Source organism: Gallus gallus, chromosome 6 (genome assembly GCF_016699485.2).
Source record: "Gallus gallus isolate bGalGal1 chromosome 6, bGalGal1.mat.broiler.GRCg7b, whole genome shotgun sequence".
NCBI classification, from domain to species: domain Eukaryota; kingdom Metazoa; phylum Chordata; class Aves; order Galliformes; family Phasianidae; genus Gallus; species Gallus gallus.
In genome coordinates this window covers 34,770,481-34,788,237 of record NC_052537.1, presented here as the reverse complement: position 1 = coordinate 34,788,237, position 17,757 = coordinate 34,770,481, and the positions used below count along the sequence as shown (strand labels likewise).

General features: G+C 43.5%; 1 protein-coding gene across 6 annotated transcripts in view; it reads right to left on the bottom strand.

The window, feature by feature from the left end:
- The window catches only part of MGMT (O-6-methylguanine-DNA methyltransferase), a 141,791-nt gene extending 127,570 nt beyond the window's left edge, over positions 1 to 14,221 (bottom strand). For 2 of the 6 annotated variants that reach the window (XM_025152042.3, XM_046943093.1), the window contains exons 1-2: positions 13,661 to 14,006; positions 5,009 to 5,051 (exon numbers count right to left, since the gene is read on the bottom strand). In XM_025152042.3, coding sequence (XP_025007810.2) covers positions 5,009 to 5,051; positions 13,661 to 13,815 — 198 coding nt within the window. In that variant the 5' untranslated portion in view covers positions 13,816 to 14,006. Of the gene's footprint in view, positions 1 to 5,008; positions 5,052 to 6,118; positions 13,432 to 13,660 lie in introns of those variants that run through there. The other 4 variants (XM_025152041.3, XM_025152044.3, XM_025152045.3 and 1 more) reach the window with 4 other exon arrangements.
- Between the last annotated feature and the right edge of the window lie 3,536 nt (positions 14,222 to 17,757).

The window sequence follows — 17,757 nt, the reverse complement described above, 5'->3', positions numbered from 1 at the left end:
GCCTAGGCAAATCCAGGGTTAGTTTAGGGTGAGGGTGATAAGAATTTCTTTGTATTCCAAAGGTACATAATGAAAATGTTAAGGCACAGAACTAAACTGCACGGTTTGACCACATACAAACATGCACCAAATAGGCACTATAAATCACTCCCCATCTTCACTTATTAGAAAGAGAAAACAGAAGGAAATATGTTCATGTGCACACAGAGCAACATTTGCTTCCTAAAGCATTTAAAAAGTATTCAACAAGAGCAAACACATAATTCTTTATTAAACAATCAAAGACAGCAAGCGCAAGTTTCTGTTGTCCCATCGCATTATACTACTAATCCTCTTTGGATGGCAATCAAAAGACCCTGAAATGCCAAGCTATAAAAGTGGATTTCCAAGCAGTAGTAGCCTCTGGCTCTTTGGCTGAGTCTTCAGTCGCTTGTTTTGGCAGACAGGAGTTACCCTGGTTGTCAGATGGCAAGTTCCCAGTGTGCTTACCAGGGCTACCTCAGACATCTTCATCTTACTTGCAGGACCATCCCTGACACTGATTTTACTTAAATAATGGTATTTTATTTGCAATAGAATTAATTCTTCTCTTTTCAAAGAGGCAGCTGGGTTACTACTATTGTATTCTAGGCAACATTCAGCGCATTTTTCTACTTCATCCATTGTTTGCACGCCAAGCTTTGATTTCAGACATTAGTATCAGCAGACACTTAAACACAAGACCTTAATGGACTGTTTAAACAGGAATTCAGCTGTACTATTTCCTACAAGAACCTACTGAAGCCTTTTCCTGAATCTCTCCCACTAGAAAGTAAACAAGCATGTTTTGTAGCTTCCCAGCTCTTACTTAAGTAGGAAACTTATATGTTATGAATGTGCAGCAGCCACTGCTGGGACAACATAGTTTAAAATGTTTACACAGCATAGAATGTTTGTCATTCTATGTCATTTTGACAGCAAGCTGAGATGGATACCTGGAAAATGAGTCAAATTGCTACATGTTGCAAATGAGCAACATATGAAGGTATGATGTTATTAAACTACAGACACTGGTGGTTACGGTGGGCTGCCATCCAGGTTTCAAGATTGGGTCATGACATCCCTAAGCATCTCAGTACCAAGAGGGAAAAAAAAAGTGAAACAACCTTCCTTAAGCTTAAAGGATATGCTGTTTGAAATGGTAGGCTGCCTAAAGAAAACAGTGAATTGGAGTAGAACTGGGCAAGAAATGGACTGACACAAACATGGAAAAAAACAGGATGGGGCCAGACATTTCTGCATTAAGCAAGTCATACCACAAATAGCAAAGACAGAACTCATCTCTGTGTATGCTCCCTGCATTATGGAGTGCCTGTGAATCCCACCAGCAGTCACCCTGTAAGCCATGCTGCTTGGCACTTCCACCTTCCGTACTCAGTGTATGTCACCACTCCTATCCCTGTCCTACTGATGTCCTACAGATGGATTAAGAGCCTCTTATTTTTAGATTGAGAATCTTACGCCAGAAGATTCAATTAGAAGCACTGGGCAAAGTTACACTTTGTTCAGTTGTTCATTGTTTTAGCATCAATCACATGCAGTGAAACACTAGAAGTAAGGGAATGCACTTCCCAACAGGAAAAGAAACAGTTATCATAATAAAGAATCAAAGATGAAGGATGTGGTCTCTAAAAATTAGAGCGCCTCCAAAATCAGCATCTAGCTGTTACTAGTTCCAGTTCTAACAAGGCTCACGCAAAGGAAAACAATATGCAGTTCCAGATTTCACACAAGTGTTTAGCAACTCGAAAAAATAAGTCGATACATCAGTCAACATTTTACACTCTACTTTTTAATCACCAAAATATGACTGAGAACGTGTGTAAGTATGCACTTGTCATACAAAGAGGTTATACTTCAATGCAACAAAGAAATACCAAATTTAACAAAAGACAGCACCTGATACACGTGTGTATTTCTCCACACAAATGTACTCAAGTGCACTACTGCTACAGCTGTGTATGTAAATGTATGGCAACTATTCTAACACAAGAGCTTTCCTCATTTAATGCAATGAGGCTTGCATCAGGTTAATCAGAATTGAAAACAGACAAAAAGGAGAAAATCTAGCAAAAGAATGACTCTAATATAAGGTAACATTTTAAATTGTATCACCTAACCCCACAAAATTCTTGGTCTGTTCCTTCTCACACTCGCTGCAGAGCTGAAGTCAGGACCAGCTAAATAAAAGGTAATGCAACTAGGCATAACACAATAAAAGATATTACCTTCACAATGCATTATTGCTGCCAATTATAAGAATCACTTCAACTTAATTTCAAAGGCACAATCACCCTCAACTGTAACAGTCTCTTTTTTTAAATTTCAAACAGTATTACATTAAGGCAATAACTCACCTCCCAGCTATAATATCAGTCTCCCTTATTGCAAAAATACATTTCATAAATACTTCTCATCGACAAGTCAAGCTAATTCAGGTTAATTTTATTGTATTTTGGTGCTATCTCACATTTGTGTGCAATTACCTTTATCATTTTATTGCCGTGCCAGAAAGTAATCAGAACAATTATTTGAAAAAAAGGAGGTGTATAAATTCTAAATCACACTTGCTGGCATTTTTGATAAAATAGCAGCTTTATCTCCAAAAGTGGCAGGGACATCGGATAAATCATGCATCAGTCAAGTGGAGCTGACCCCCAAGTGCATTGCACAATATCAGGAGTGCTTCAAAAGAAACTTTCCTCCATAATCCATCATTCTCTATAATACCAAAACAGCTCTACCTGAAGAGCGGGAGCTGGAGAATAACAACAGAATAAATCTAGGCAATATGAACAAAACCATTAATAGTGCTCCTTTTTAAGCTAAAGGAGAGTCAGGAATCTGAATTGTGTTCAGGAAAAGAACTTCATTGAAATTTTTCAAGTGAGTGGAACAGCTTTAAGCGTAAATGGAACAGCAGTCTGTGCATCAAGAATCCACTAAAAATACAAATGCACATGCAGAAAAAATTAATACACACAAAAGACATGTCAAAAAGACTCGCACAGCAATAGAGGATTACAGTCTTGTCATACTAAGTCTGAATTTTGCTGTCGTTACCAACCTGAGTTCACTTGAGCATAGGTGTTTCACTATACTGAGCACAGAGAACAAAGCAGAACATTCAGTAAGAAATAAATGGTTTACTAAGTTAAATTTTAAGAACTGCAAAATATCCACAGAACAGAACTTCATTTAGAATTATAGCTCATGGAATAGAAAAAATACCACATTGCCACGAGAACACCATAAAACCAAAAAGTTCCCAAGCAAATACATTGCTGATGTATGTTCGTGCATCCAGAATCACCGAGGTTGGAAAAGACCTCCAAGATCACTTAGTGCAACCATCCACCTCCTACCAACATCTCCCCCCATCACTGGGGCCACGTTGCAGCCTCCCCTTCTCAGGCCTAACCTCCACCTCTGATCACTACAATGCAGCCACAGAGCTGAGGTACCGAGAGGGAGACAGCAGCAACTGAGGAGAGCACCCACACCGGGCTGCTTTCAGAATCCATTTCCCAGCAACCCACTTAGAACTGCTCAGCACATTACGCTGGTGATCACTGACTGCTGCAGGATGCGTGAGCCAGGCTTAGCTTGTGCCACAAAGGCATATACTGTGTGGCTGTGCCTCCAGTGAAAGCAAATTGATCATAAATACGGAGATAATAAGGAGTCGTGAGCAACAGTCCATTCCTACACATTCAGAAGTGTGTGGGGTACAGCAGCAGGGAGCTGGGGAGCCCTGGCTGTTCCTGCACAACTCCCTGCAGCGCTCTGCTCCCCATAGAGCACAGGGCTGAGAGTCCACATTTTGCCTCAGACCTTCTGCCTTCCCACACATCAAAAAGGGAAAGCTCCCTTAACAGCTAACACCATACCCTTCAACTTGAAGTGAGAGTGGGAGAACTGAAAAGGTTAGGTAATAAATTATTAGTTTCATGTTGCTTACCAGCTCTGTCACACCCAGCTTTGAATGAGAGGCAATCAGTGACTATTCCAGAAATGCATGGTGGTTTGCAAGATCAAACATCACTCTGCAATTATCCATGGTACCTGCTACAAGATGCCTCCAACCAACAGACACCCAAATACAAGCCCACAGAATGCTGGGTAAAAGAAAAAAGCAAAACATGAATTTACCTCCCAAAATTTCCTTCCTCAACTGTTCAGTTTTAAAGAAATAGAAAGCATTTTCTTTTAGGGAAAGCAGAAAAAACCTTCAGCAAATGGGTACAAAGGCATGGCATATGCCACAATACTGCTTTTCTCAGCCAGTGCATGAAGCAAATTAAAACCACAAGAGATGGCACTATTAAGACATTTGTAATGGCGACCGAAGTTGCCAGCAGGAATAGTTAGATAAGCAAGTTTGATTGAACTAGAAATATTTTCCTGGAGGAGCATTACTGTTGTTACAAAAGTAGTTATTTCACACACAAAAAAGTATTAGTATTTTCAAAGTTCATTTCAATTATTTGAAGACTACGGTTGCTGAGTACAGATGTGCCGATGTTGCCTTTCAGCAGGGAAAGCCATTCTGAATTTCTTGACAAACAGCAGTGCTATCCTGTTTTACCACAAACAAGTATTTCCCTACACTTAGACCTCACTGAAGTATTCAAGTCCAAAATTCAGCATGCATCTATTTTTCAATAAATGAAGCATTTATGAGGAAAGGGAAGCAAACAGCTAACTTAACACAAAAAAAAGGTAGCGCTGTCCTATCAGATTATGCTCTGAGGAAGATAGATACGTGCTGAGGAAAGGTCCACTGATGCCTGTTACCAACCATGACAGAGCTACAGAGATTTACAGTGCAGCATCAATCTTGTCAACTGGATCCTTAATACTGACTGCTGGACACTGGGGAAAAAAACAAACTATGTTACGTGAATTCTTTTTTAATGCCGGACCCCAACGTACACCTAAATGCAAGGGTATTTTACAAGGAACTTACTTTTGGAACACGCCTCGATGCCATGGTAGATGGAGATGCCTGCCTGCAAGAAAAAACAAATCTCCGTTAGAGAATGTAATTGGAGTATCACAGAAAGCACAGCACATCAGTATCATCTTTGTTTTTCAGAACTTCCTATCATTTTCTTCAAACAGGCTCTAAGTTTTAGTACAAATAACAACAAAATAAAGGCTACTCATTAAAGTACTCATTTATTTTTGCAAGCAAACAGGAATGCTGATGCTCATCAGGTCCTCTCTTGCTTGTTGTGAGGCAAAAGCAACACCACAACACATTCTTAACAAGCAAGTTTTGGTCTTTCCAACAAGAACGCCCTCTCAGACCTGCTAGGAACTCAGGAAGTATTTGTGCAGGCAGGAATACATTTCTGAGGCATTCAGTGAAATAAATAAACTTCTGTACTTTAGGGAGTTACGTATTTTAAGGAATGAAAGCAAGTGGCTTTCATAGTAAGACTCGGGGTTTGAAAGCAGAACTTGCAGAGCACTAAGAAATGTAGTGCTTTGCACTACATGCACTACATGCAGAACATTTCCATGTGTACATTTAATTATTGGAACTGAAATACATCTTTTAAATACTAATAATAGTTCCTCTGCTCTCCTTTTTGAAATAAAGACAACCGCTACATTCTCAGCATTTCATTTTCCCCCTTCGCTTTCTTCTCAGTGTTGTTGCATTAAGATCAGTGTCTCCGCGTAGATTTGCTACAAACATGACATTTTGGAAACCAAGGCAGCTGTCAGAGCTCAGCAAAAGTCCACAGGGAGCTCTGCCCTTCAGACAGGGAACTCAATCCATGAGGTCCCTTCCAACCCAAGCCATCCTCTGCTCTACTCCCCAGTGAGAGAAGGGAAGCTCAGAGCACCTGAATCTGAGCACTGAAGCACCTGCATCTTTGGGAACCCGTATATGAACAAAGGCCACACAGAACTACATCTACACACTTCACCTCACTTGCACCAAGCATTACACAGTCACCATTTTTTCTTTTAAAATAGAGATACTTGGATCCATCTGAAAGTAAGGAGAGGAATTCCCAGTGACACGTGCTAACATTTTACATGCTGGACAAGCAGGAAAACTTACGAGATAACCTAAAACCTGAAAACTCCTTGGATGATGAGCACAGCAAGGAAGCACAGCTGAGAGCAATGAGCTGCTATCTGCCAAGCACCTCTTCCACCACTCATGTATGCACTGAATGCTGTAGTTACTGTAAAAGAAATCTAAGTAAAGAATCCAGTATAAGCTTGAATAAAACTAAAGCATCACAAAGAGTAGTAGAAAAGAAATAAAAATCAGTAACTGTGAGGAGATGATGTCAAATGCAAGCTTTCTCTCACCTATTAATCATACCATGAAGGAGAGGGAATGCAAACTATCCTTCCTGGCAGGAACGCCACGCAAGGAGTGCTCACTCTGTGCCAAGCAGCTGTTTCTGGGACAGCATCATTCAGAAAATGCCCCTTTTCAGAACAAAACTGTGGTATTTATTTGCAGTAAAAAGTGTTGTCTGCTTATGAAAGAAGCCACATCAAATACAAAAAAATAAATGAGACTTGAAGTTGTTTCAAGCAGCAGCTAACTTCTGCGGTGGCAACAGCAGCTTAATTGCTACTGAAGTTCTACACAAAGCACTGATGTTTATCTCAATATCTCCTCATCACCCCATAGGGATGCTCTCATACTTCAGGTGTGCTCCACACAATCTGAAGGCAAATACAGATCAGTCACTAAAATCACCTTCAACAGTTTTCTGCACCTCCCTTTCATGCTTCCTCAATGCAACTGATGACAGCCTCCCCTACAACTTTATACCAGGTGTGCCTGCAAACAGCACTTTCTACCTGCTGCATCAGAGAACGAAAGCCAACTGTAAGCAAACACAGCTCAGGTGGGACGTGGGGTCTAGCAGAGAAACTGGCTGACTTTCAGACTGGACTGTGCCAGGAAGGGATCCAGCTGTAAGGATCCTTACACAAGGACTTACTGAGCACACTGCAAGCTCCCCAGCTGCACACTGAGGAGCTCTGCAGAGCAGGAGATGTGCAGGGGAAGCCCCTGGACACACAGACCTGGAGAGCTCGGCAGCTGAGGAGGACAAATGAAGCAATTAGCTGGGCAGAAGCTGCATGGTGTCCGCGGAGGCCCAATGATTGATGACTGTTCATGACCCATTTCTGCCCCAGGTGGAGCTCTCCTAGTGTCAGTATGGCTGACAGGTGGATCGGACAAACATAGTCAGTAAAACCCAAACCATAGGGCCAGGAGGAAGGCCTGCAGCTGTCCAGAGGAAAGCCATACAGGACAACTCCCAGCTTCAAAGGGCTGGGGAGTTTCAAAGCATGGCTCCAAAATGCATCTCATCAACCTTTCAACGAGGCTGCCTTGTTAAAAGAGGCCAATACATACACTAACTCCTTTCCAAATGTAGCTGAAGGCTCCCCTAAGGCTGATAGGCCAAGAACTCAGTATCTCTCACGAATGGCACAAGAATGACTTTTCAGACTCAACCATAATCACAGAATATCCTGAGTTGGTAGGGCCCCACAAGGAGCATCGAGTCCAACTCCTGGCTCCACACAGGACCACCCTCATTCTGGTTCACATATCAGAAACTGACACCAAAATCACTGAACCTGTCTTAAAGACTGAGCTCTTACCATCATTCACTTCACCAAGGTGGCTGGTTTCCTCCTACATCTGCAGAGATTGGGCAAACTGAAGGGACCGAATCACGAGCAGAAATGGAAAAAGGCAGAAATCTGTCCCCACCCTCACTGGCTGGCACAGAGCTGCCTGGCTGGGACCAAGGAAGCCCACCTCCCACCGAGCTCCTCTTTGAGTGCCCTGGCCATGGACGAGCAGCCAGGTGCAGGATGCTCCTGAGGTATGGAGAGCTGAACAAATCCATCAGTGCTGCATGGGAGCTCCTCCGTAGGAGGACAACCTACAGTACAGGAAGCCAAAGTATTGTAGACCTATCCTGCAAGCATCCCAAACCTTGAAATACGTTAGCAGAACATAAGTGTAGAGAACAGTCAGACCATATGTCAAAACTAAGACTCGTTAAGGGCCATGAAGAATTCCAGCCAGATGGTGCTGATGGTGTAGAACACAAGTCCTTGGGATTCCAGGAGTTTTCCTGTTTGCTCTCACAGAACTCCAGCCTGCGAAGCACACACAATGGCAGCACAATGATGAGACTTCTAAGATTCCTAAGAAGTATTTTTCTTAGTTCATCAAGTTTTAAATAATAAAGGAAGATTCTCCTTGAAAGAAAAGTCCTAAGGATCCAGAGAACTTAATACTCTTTGGTTTTGGTAGTAAAATTTTAAAAGAGCTAATATATCAAGTCAGTATATGAATAAAATTCCATATGAAAACATTTAAAGTACATTAGATTTTTGGTCAAGATGAAAGACTGAAAAAAACTCAAGCAATCTATTCTAATTGGGTTCCCATGGTAACTGTACAATTGGGTTTTTCAGTATAACATCCCAAAGGCCCAATGCACACTTGTAAAATATACTTCAAACAGCCTGAATTGTTTTTACATTACAGCACTCCCAGGAAGATCAATTACTATACATCCCCACCCTAACTATTAGTGGCAGGAGATGTTAACACTATTGGCCATATTAACATAAGTCATGTAAAAACACCACGTATCACCATCATTATATAAAACTAATTACACACTTCAGATTCATCAAACACGTTCTGAGTAATAAACCTATACTAGTCTTGTCACGAGATCATGTTTACTGAATGTAAGAAATCAACCCCAAATATATGCCAAACCATTTTGCTTCTTATATTGATTTCAAGGATAAACAGAATCAATCATTAATAATTACATTATAAGATGACCCACAGGGTTAATCATATTCTTAGAAACTCTGACTATGGAATCAAATATAGATGCACAAAGACACAACCGCACAGCATTCAAAGCCAGGCTGTAGTACCAATAATAAAAGAGGAGGTGCATTCACTAGCACACGACCAATAAACTGGTGAAAACAACAGCACTATTACTCTTTTAAAAAAAGAAAAGCACAAGCATCTATTAAGGAAAGTTACTCTCTGATTGACTGCCTTGCCACGTTGGTTCTCAAATTCAACCTCTGGAAATGCAATGCTGGATGTGGGCACAGCTCACCCTCCAACGGCCTGACCTCAAAGCTGAAAAGCAATGATGCCCCACGCCCTCTGCAAGCAGGATCCAAAGCCTACCAGTCCAGCTATACTTCCAGGAAAAGATCAATAAAAGGAAAAGGAAAGCCTAAGATCAGTTTGAATGAGGCTAATCTTATCTCTCAGTCAACCAACCAGGAATCCTAGCATTTCACCGACAGAAGGAACATCAGCAAAGAACCGGAGCTATTTTCATGCAAGCGATTTCCCTTTTTCTCCCCGCCCTTTTCAGGACATTGTATTTAACCACACTGAACTTCAGTGGAACAAGACAAAGGGGAAAAAAGTTGTTTGTGAATTGTTTTTCCAGGGCTGCACTAACAGTCTAAAAACGTACCACCACCAAAGCCGGCCCACGGCTCTGCAAGCAGTTGTGCATTCCGTGGGTATTTTTAGATGTAGTACGCCCTACCTTGTGATTTTGTAGAGCTAAATTGAAAAGTTTTAATCATTTAACGGGGCCTTAAGTTTACTTTAAGTGTTTATTAAAAAGTTTAACTAATTAACAGACCTTCTGCATGCTCAAATATACAAACAACCCAAAATAATTTCACTGTTTGCATTGCACTGAGTCATTTAAAGCAGTCAGATAACTAAAATATTATTGGAATGCTAATTATGCAGCTGCAACACTTACAAGACAGCATTAATACTCACTCTCTACTAACAAAGAGTAGACCAAAAGCCCATCTCTTCAGCATCCCACCTTCACCAACAGCGCACAGCAAGTGCTTAGTGACTGCTTCACACTGCCCTGCCCCACAAGATACGGGTTTCAAATCTTCCCAGCCAGAAGTGCTGTTTCTGGATGCAGAAGGAAACACCCAGAGGTCTCAGTGTTCACCCACTTGCCTTCTGAACCCAAACCTAGCATCCCAATTCCAACAGCATCACTCAGCTACACACTGTGCAGCGTACACAGGTGATCTGAACTGCCACCTGTTGCTCCTCTGGATGCCACTCATTCCTACTCTTTAAGGGGCAGAATTATTCTGTCTCCCTTTGACTCAACACTATAGGTCCTCTATCTATAGTACAGATATACTATTTTGCTTGGAAAGCAGAGAGAAAAAAAAAAATCACAAACTTCATACCAATAAAATCCCATTTTTGTGAGATAAACCTTAACTGGTATCTATTCAGGTGAAAACACTTTCATGTCCTTCAGAACCTCCATAGTGTTGGGCAGACTTCAACTGCAGGTTCAAATTTAAGAAGTGACTTGCAAATATACCTGAAATGGTTTCCATTGTTGAACACATCGTAACACAAAGCAGCACATAATCCTGACACATCAGGTCAAGATGCTTTTGCACTGCCGACTCAAAATAATAAATAAGAAAACTCCTCAAAAAAGGATTAGCAAAAAGCATCCAAATGGTGACATATTTCAAGAAACTAAATCAAAATAACTGAACTCCAAAGTCACACAAGCTTTATTGGTCTTCAAATACACTCAACTTCTTATAAACAATAGTCTGGAGCATACAAGTAGGTTGTAGTATCAGCACTTTTAAAATTGCATGCTGTATTTTGGGAAAATATTCCAGTACAGGCTTGATTTGTTTTTATAGTTGCTGTTTCTCTACCTGTCTGTTGAAATTAATGCTGGCCAAGCACAAGAATGGGAGGGGAAGAAAACACTAACAGGTTTCTCTCTTGCATTGGGAAGGGTTTGCTCGTTATACCTTCATACAAATTAGCAAAGCTGAAGCCCTCGCTAGGACACCTTTGCTTTTTTAATTATGGCATTAATGAAAAGGTCTGCAAGAACAACCAAGGCATCCGCCAAAACCTGTCACTGCCTACAAGATTTCAAGCCTCCTAAAATTAAAACTTCATCCTACGCCTTCCCATTAGTTACATTCTCTTTGCCAGTCCAGATATCTTATGAACACTCAGTAAACTGGAGAATTGCACAATCCGTCAATAAAGTAAGCGTATTTTGAACTACTGTCCATATGACTCAATTTGTCAGTAAAAACTGCCACCAGCGCTGCGCTTGCAGAAAAATGTCCATAAATGCATTATTGCGACTGGCAGATCGATGTCCATAATAAAAACAAATAGATTTAACAAGTGCTTGCTTTTACGAGTCATGCTATTGGTGGAATGTGCATTTGGCTTCACCCGTCAACTTTGGGGAATGGGTAATACAGGCCAGGTTAGGCACTTGCTGACTTCACCAGTGTTACAAACAGGAAATTATTCCAATGCAGGAAATCTTTACAAGCGTTAGGCCGAAGCCTAATGCCTTCAGGATGTACTGAGAAGTTTCACACGTTCAGAATTTAACATATTGTTCTGTGAAATATAAAATGAGAAGCGTTGCGGTTATTACAAAAAGCACGGCTTTCTATGGAAAATAAATGTAACCCAGGTCAGCTAAATCCCCAGCAGAACAGCTCACCGTGTCCTCAGGTTGATGTAAACACCACAGAAAGCCCCAACAACCCAGGACCTAAAGCCTGCTCCCACAGAGTCAGTGATGCAGCTCTTACACCACATATAGCACAACGGCCATCACAGCAGGAATGAGGCCTCAGCCATCACAACAGACAATTCCACCCCTTGTATCAGACACGAAGGGCAGGGCTCACAAGGAAGTCCTGCTCTGGTTGCTCAGAACACAGCCAGGTAGAGCAGCTGGCATACCAAGGCTGAATTCAGCAGTCATTCCCCCAAATTCCTACCTGCATGCTGCCATGGGAAAGAATACTACAAGAATAGCTGCCCGTGACTTCAACACACTCTCCTTTGGATTTTTTTTTTACACTACTGTTCCTTCTAATAAAGTTTCCCATCACTGAAGTCAGTTTAAGCAGAATTTCTTCGGCTCAGCCTTTCCATCTTATCCACGCAACAAACTTAATACTTTTTCCACACAAGCCCTTGAATTAGCCATTCAGGGAAACCCCGATAACCTTCCCAAAGGGCACGAGCTTCTCCTTCAGGCTACCATTCCTTTAGCGATGCCATTAACTGATTCTCCACATACGTTAAGCATTAAGCAGTGGTGACAAGTTAATTACAGAGTTATCAAGAGATAAAGTAGTCACGGTAACACAAGTTGCAATATAACTACAACAGTTTCCTATAGAGCTTCTGTTCAGTTGCTGGTGTAATTGGTGTAATTAACTTGTCATGGATCAGAATGCAGATAGGAATTGCTAAAGCCACCTTGCAGGCTCACATGGGTACATCTTATTTCCTCTGAAGCTTGAGGCTTTGGGTAGAGTTGTCCAGATGAGGTATGCTTCTCTTTAAAAACAAAGCAAACAGAACTTGTTACTTGGACATCTACAGTTCTGTCACGCAGACTCACAAACCATTCCAAGAACACAAACCGGGCAAGTTCCGGAGAACTGTGTCTTGTTACAAAGTAGTCTGCACGGCAGGGGCACGTAGGGGCCTTCGCTCCACAGGAAATAAGCTTCAGAAAGCACTGTAGACGTCAATTGCGTATAAAGGAACTTTAAAGATTACACAAACCGGAGAGGTGGACCTGTTTGAACCCCGCTCTAAAGTGAACACCTGGCATAATAAATTGGGCTCAAAACGAGGCACTGTACTATCTGTGTTCGTGATCCAAGCCTACAAGCACTAACACAGAACCCCAGGTGGGGCTGTCCCACAGTCAGCAGCCCCTCAGCTCACGGCGCAGTGCACAGCCATAAAGGCCCATCCTTCATCTCCGCTCCGTTCCCCACGCAGATGGTTGAGGAACCCTTCCAAACGGGCAACCCCGTACAGGAGGGAGGGCACCACCTCCTTCCTGAGCCGAAGGACAGCCCACACGCAAGGCAGGAAGAACTGCCTTGTCCCTATCACGGCTCCATGAAGCTGCATGTCCGTACATGCAGGGAAGACGAAAGGCACCCCGGGGGCAGATCGGGGAGGCAGCGCTGTGACTCCGCGGCCCTCAGCACGTCAGGACACGGGCAGGGCTGCGAGGCCGGAGCCGCACCGTGCCCACACCGCCGCTTCTCGGCTGGAGCGCGGCTCTGTCTCGCGCTGGAAGCCAAAGTTCCGGGCTAAAACAGAGTTTGCTCCCCAAATGCTACAAGTTGGAAGGGCCGCGGATGCAGGAAGCGAGCCGCCCTCCTCACTTACTGCGCACACAACTTACAGAGACACTGAACTTGCAGCGCAGACGCACGCAGCGCTCGTGACCGCTCACCGCCCCCGGCCGCACTGCCGAGCTCCCCCCGCCCCCGCCCCGGCCCCAACCGGCCCGCAGCGCGCCGCCCGCCCGCCCCGCCTCCTCCTCCCACCGCCACACGGCCGCCATCAGCTGGGCCCCGCGGCCCGCACAGCCCGCCGGAGGACCGCGGCGGAGCACCGGCAGCGCGCACAGACTGCGGCGGAGCTGCCCGGGGGGCTCGGAGGGCGGCGGTAGAGGCGGAGCAGCCCCGGGAGCGGCCTCACCTGCCGCCCAGCAGCACCACTTCCCCGCGCCGCGAGGCCTTCCGAGCCCCGCCCGCGTGCTCCGGGATGGGGAGGGGGGGGACGGATGAAGGCCGGGCGCTGATTGCGTCCGCGCTCAGCTGCTCCAGGGCCCGTCTGGGCCTCTTTGTAAACATCACCCACAAACCCACGGGTGCCGAAAGGAGCGTGCTGAGGGCTGGCTGCTGCAGCGGGCTGCTGGTCTGGGAGCAGAGCACGAGATGTGCCGTGCGGCCGAGTTCGCCATTTAAAGCGTTACCTGCGCCTGTCCTTTGCTAAGCGCTGGCGTGGAGGCGAGCAGGCAGCCCGCAGCGCTCCGTTTGCAGACGGGGATGTTCTGCAAACCCAACTTGTTAAAGAGAGGAAAGCAGAGCTTTGTTTCAGCCCACAGAAGGAGCGCTGCTCAAGTTTGCAAGAAGAAGCTCTCATTTTCCACCTAAAGATTTTTCTTGCTGTCTGAAACTTACACCTGAGTTACATCAGCAGCATTTTTATAGTGGTGCTGCAGGATGCAGAAGTTATCACAGAATGGCAAAGTGGAGGAATCCACGTGGGAAATAACAGCGGCTTTAAAAAGTCATCACAGAACCATGGCAATCTATTTTTTTTTCTATTTTTTTTTCCACAGGAAGTGAGTGCTGCGAATAAAAGAGCAGTGAGTTAGTGCCCGCGTGTGAAATCCGGCTCTAAAAAATGACAGAGTTGGCTCCAAAATGCTGAAGTTTCTCCAATGCAATTGAAGATAGCTTTGGAATAGTTGCACCTGGGGCAGACTTACAACAGGGCGGTTGTGAGCAGGGGATGTTGAGAGGCCTTTTTTACTGCCTTTGCCATCTACATAAGCAAGGTGTTGGCCAAAAGTCTCTGCACATCTCAGAGAGTAAAAGAAGTCTACGGTGCTTCCTCCCTGTCCTGTTAACTGTGACTTATGGACACAGCCATTTAGATATGAGGAGGAAGTTTTTCCCCCAGAGGGTGGTGACGCACTGAACAGGTTGCCCAAGGAGGCTGTGGGTGCCCCATCCCTGCAGGCATTCAAGGCCAGGCTGGATATGGCTCTGGGCAGCCTGGGCTGCTGGTTGGCGACCCTGCACATAGCGGGGGGTTGGAACTGGATGAGCATTGTGGTCCTTTTCAACCCAGGCCATTCTATGCTTCTATGGTTTAGAGCAAGATAGAAATGATCCGTGTGATCGGTGAGGGATAAATTGCAGTTATATCTCTTTACATAAGCAGTTTCTCAGTGACTTAATTTAAGAGACAGAGAAACAGTATTACAATTAAGGAGAAATGCAGGAAAAGCTATTCCATCTTTGTGATAGCTTACAAACAATTAGAGATTCCTGGTTCATATTTTCTGATTTTTTAAGCATTCAAAATTAATTTCTGGTACCTTTACAGTAACCTTTGCTAGTGAACAGATTACTTAGACTTACTACATAAGCAATGCTGTATGCTTTCAGAAGGAAAATGAAGCTTTCCAGCAGCTTTAATGAAGCCTGGATTAACAGTAAATGAAAAGGTATTGCCAAGGTGTGCCCCATACAAGTGCAATGGCTTATGTGAAGACAGTCTCATCTCTAAATGAACAATCTCTTCACATCAGTAAACTGTGGACTGGATGGGGTACCCAAGGGATAGTTATTATTTCTGAATGCAAATATCAAACTTCTTAAACTTGGATCCTTTATTTTCTTTCTCCCAGATGTTTTACAATCCGATATGGGGATTAAAAGGAAGGAGTGCGGAGGTCTGTAAACCAACCACTCTCAAAGTGAGTTTCAGTGGTCCTCCTTTCCATAACAATCGTCATTTCTTTGCCTTCAGGATGCCAACATAAAGATGAGCTCTGCAGGTCAGTCTGTGCCGTTCCAGTTGAGGAGGAGCAGCCTATTGACCGGCATGGGCATGGCAGTTGTTAGCACTGACAACAGCGCTGCTTGAAGAGAAAACTTAATTAGCACAGAATTCCCTGAAGGACTGCTTCCCAGTAGACTATGAATACGTAATGTCATTATATAATTAAATACTTACAGATTTATGCAATCTTAAAACATATAGGAGATTCTCGGGCACATCCACATAGGAGATGTGAGTAGACCTGAAGTCCCTTTACCTCCGCTGTGTATATCTGAGCTATGATGGAAGGTGTATATAGCTGCTTAGTGCCTGAAATTGTGTCCCTGCCATACACTCCTCTTCTGGGGTTGGGTCAGGTGGAGTGAGTCAGATTGTGCTGGCACCTACCCGATGAGAGTGACAGGAGAAAGGGTAAAGCAGGATATCTGCATGAGTTTCAATTAACAGCGTGAGCTTCATTAATTCCTTCCAAGTATTAGTGAATGTTTACAATTTTAAGTGCTTCAGAAATTTCAGTCTAGTATCTTATCTCTTAAAAATGAAACTATTTTACTTTGAAAATATTGTAATGCCAGATTAAAGGGAAACAGTGCTGAAGTGAATGAAATCACTCTGTGCTGTTTCACATTTCTGAAAAGTAGCCACTTCCTGAAACTTTATGTGGAAACCTCCAGAAAATACATATAAATCTTTTCTAACTCCCCTCCCAGGCCGACCTCCTTATTGCCTGAAGCATGAAAATTGATTATCTTTAATATGATTTTAGTTTGCATTATAACAGGTTTGAATAGGGAATGTGAAATGTCTGGACCCTCTTAAAACCAAGCATTTGGGGGTTTGGCAGTGAGTCCACAACTTGTCTGTTTGCAGTATAAAGAAGTGTAGGAATTCAAACTGCTCTGTGTTCTTAGTTAATCAAAGTGTCATATTCTTCTGTTAGCAGATGATGTAAGAAGGGTACTCCTGAGCGCTCTGCACTCTGCCCCAAGAATTACCAACATCTTATTCAAATCTCCTCTAATCCCTCAGCTGATCAGATTTTAATCTTTATTATTTTGCCGCTATAATTTCAACCACTGAACTTTTGAATTCCCTTCTAGTCTATTCTTTAACGGATAGGAAATGGCTGGGAAGACTATTACTAATTAGATGTACCACTGGCCATGACATCAGCATCAATAGAAGATATAAAAGCCCTTTCTCTGTAGATTCTGGCATGTTTCTACTGCTTTACTTGGTATATCTTATCAGACTTCCTTCTTAAATTAGCTATAAGTGCCACTGGTTGTTAATTTTCTTGCTAGGAGTCTCCAGCATTCAGCATGACACATCCAGTTCACTAATGCTAAAGCTTACAGGGAATGTTTCAGAGCACCAGTACTGTAAGAAGGCAAAAGATTTCTAAAATGTTTTTTGAGTCTTGTCATCTCATAGAATCACAGAGTCAGAGAATCCTAGAATGGCCTGGGTTGAAAAGGACCACAATGCTCATCCAGTTCCAACCCCCTGCTATGTGCACAGTCGCCAACCAGCAGCCCAGGCTGCCCAGAGCCACATCCAGCCTGGCCTTGAATGCCTGCAGGGATGGGGCATCCACAGCCTCCTTGGGCAACCTGTTCAGTGCGTCACCACCCTCTGGGGGAAAAACTTCCTCCTCATATCCAACCTAAACCTCCCCTGTCTCAGCTTAAACCATTCCCCCTTGTCCTATCTCTATCCACCCACATAAGCATTTGTGCCCCCTCCTGCCCCAACTCTTTATTCTTCATTCAAGGCATTATCTCTCGGATCTCTCCATGATTTGTTAAGAAGTTTGCTGAATATGAGATAGCGCTCATTTAAGGTGTTGTGTTCAGGTACAGAACAATGTTTTCCCAAACTAAACCCACTTCTGCCTGCAGTTAAGTTATCAAAGCCCTTCTGGTGGCAACATTTGAATTTTCTTCTAAGTAAACCAAAACTCAGCCTGATTACAAAAACTTCAGGGTAACAGAATGTGCTGAGATGGAATGGAAAATTTTAAGAAAGGAGATTTTATTAAAGGCCTCAAGATGAGAAAATGATTGTGCCTGGATTAAATTTCTCGTTAAGGAGCAGCCTCTGGAAGCATCCACTTTCGGCAGCACCTGCTGGGGAAGAGACTTGGGCACTGGAGCTGCAGCTGCCCTCATATTAGAGAGAGGTACAGCCAGGTGGAGGCTCAGGGAAGACATCCTATT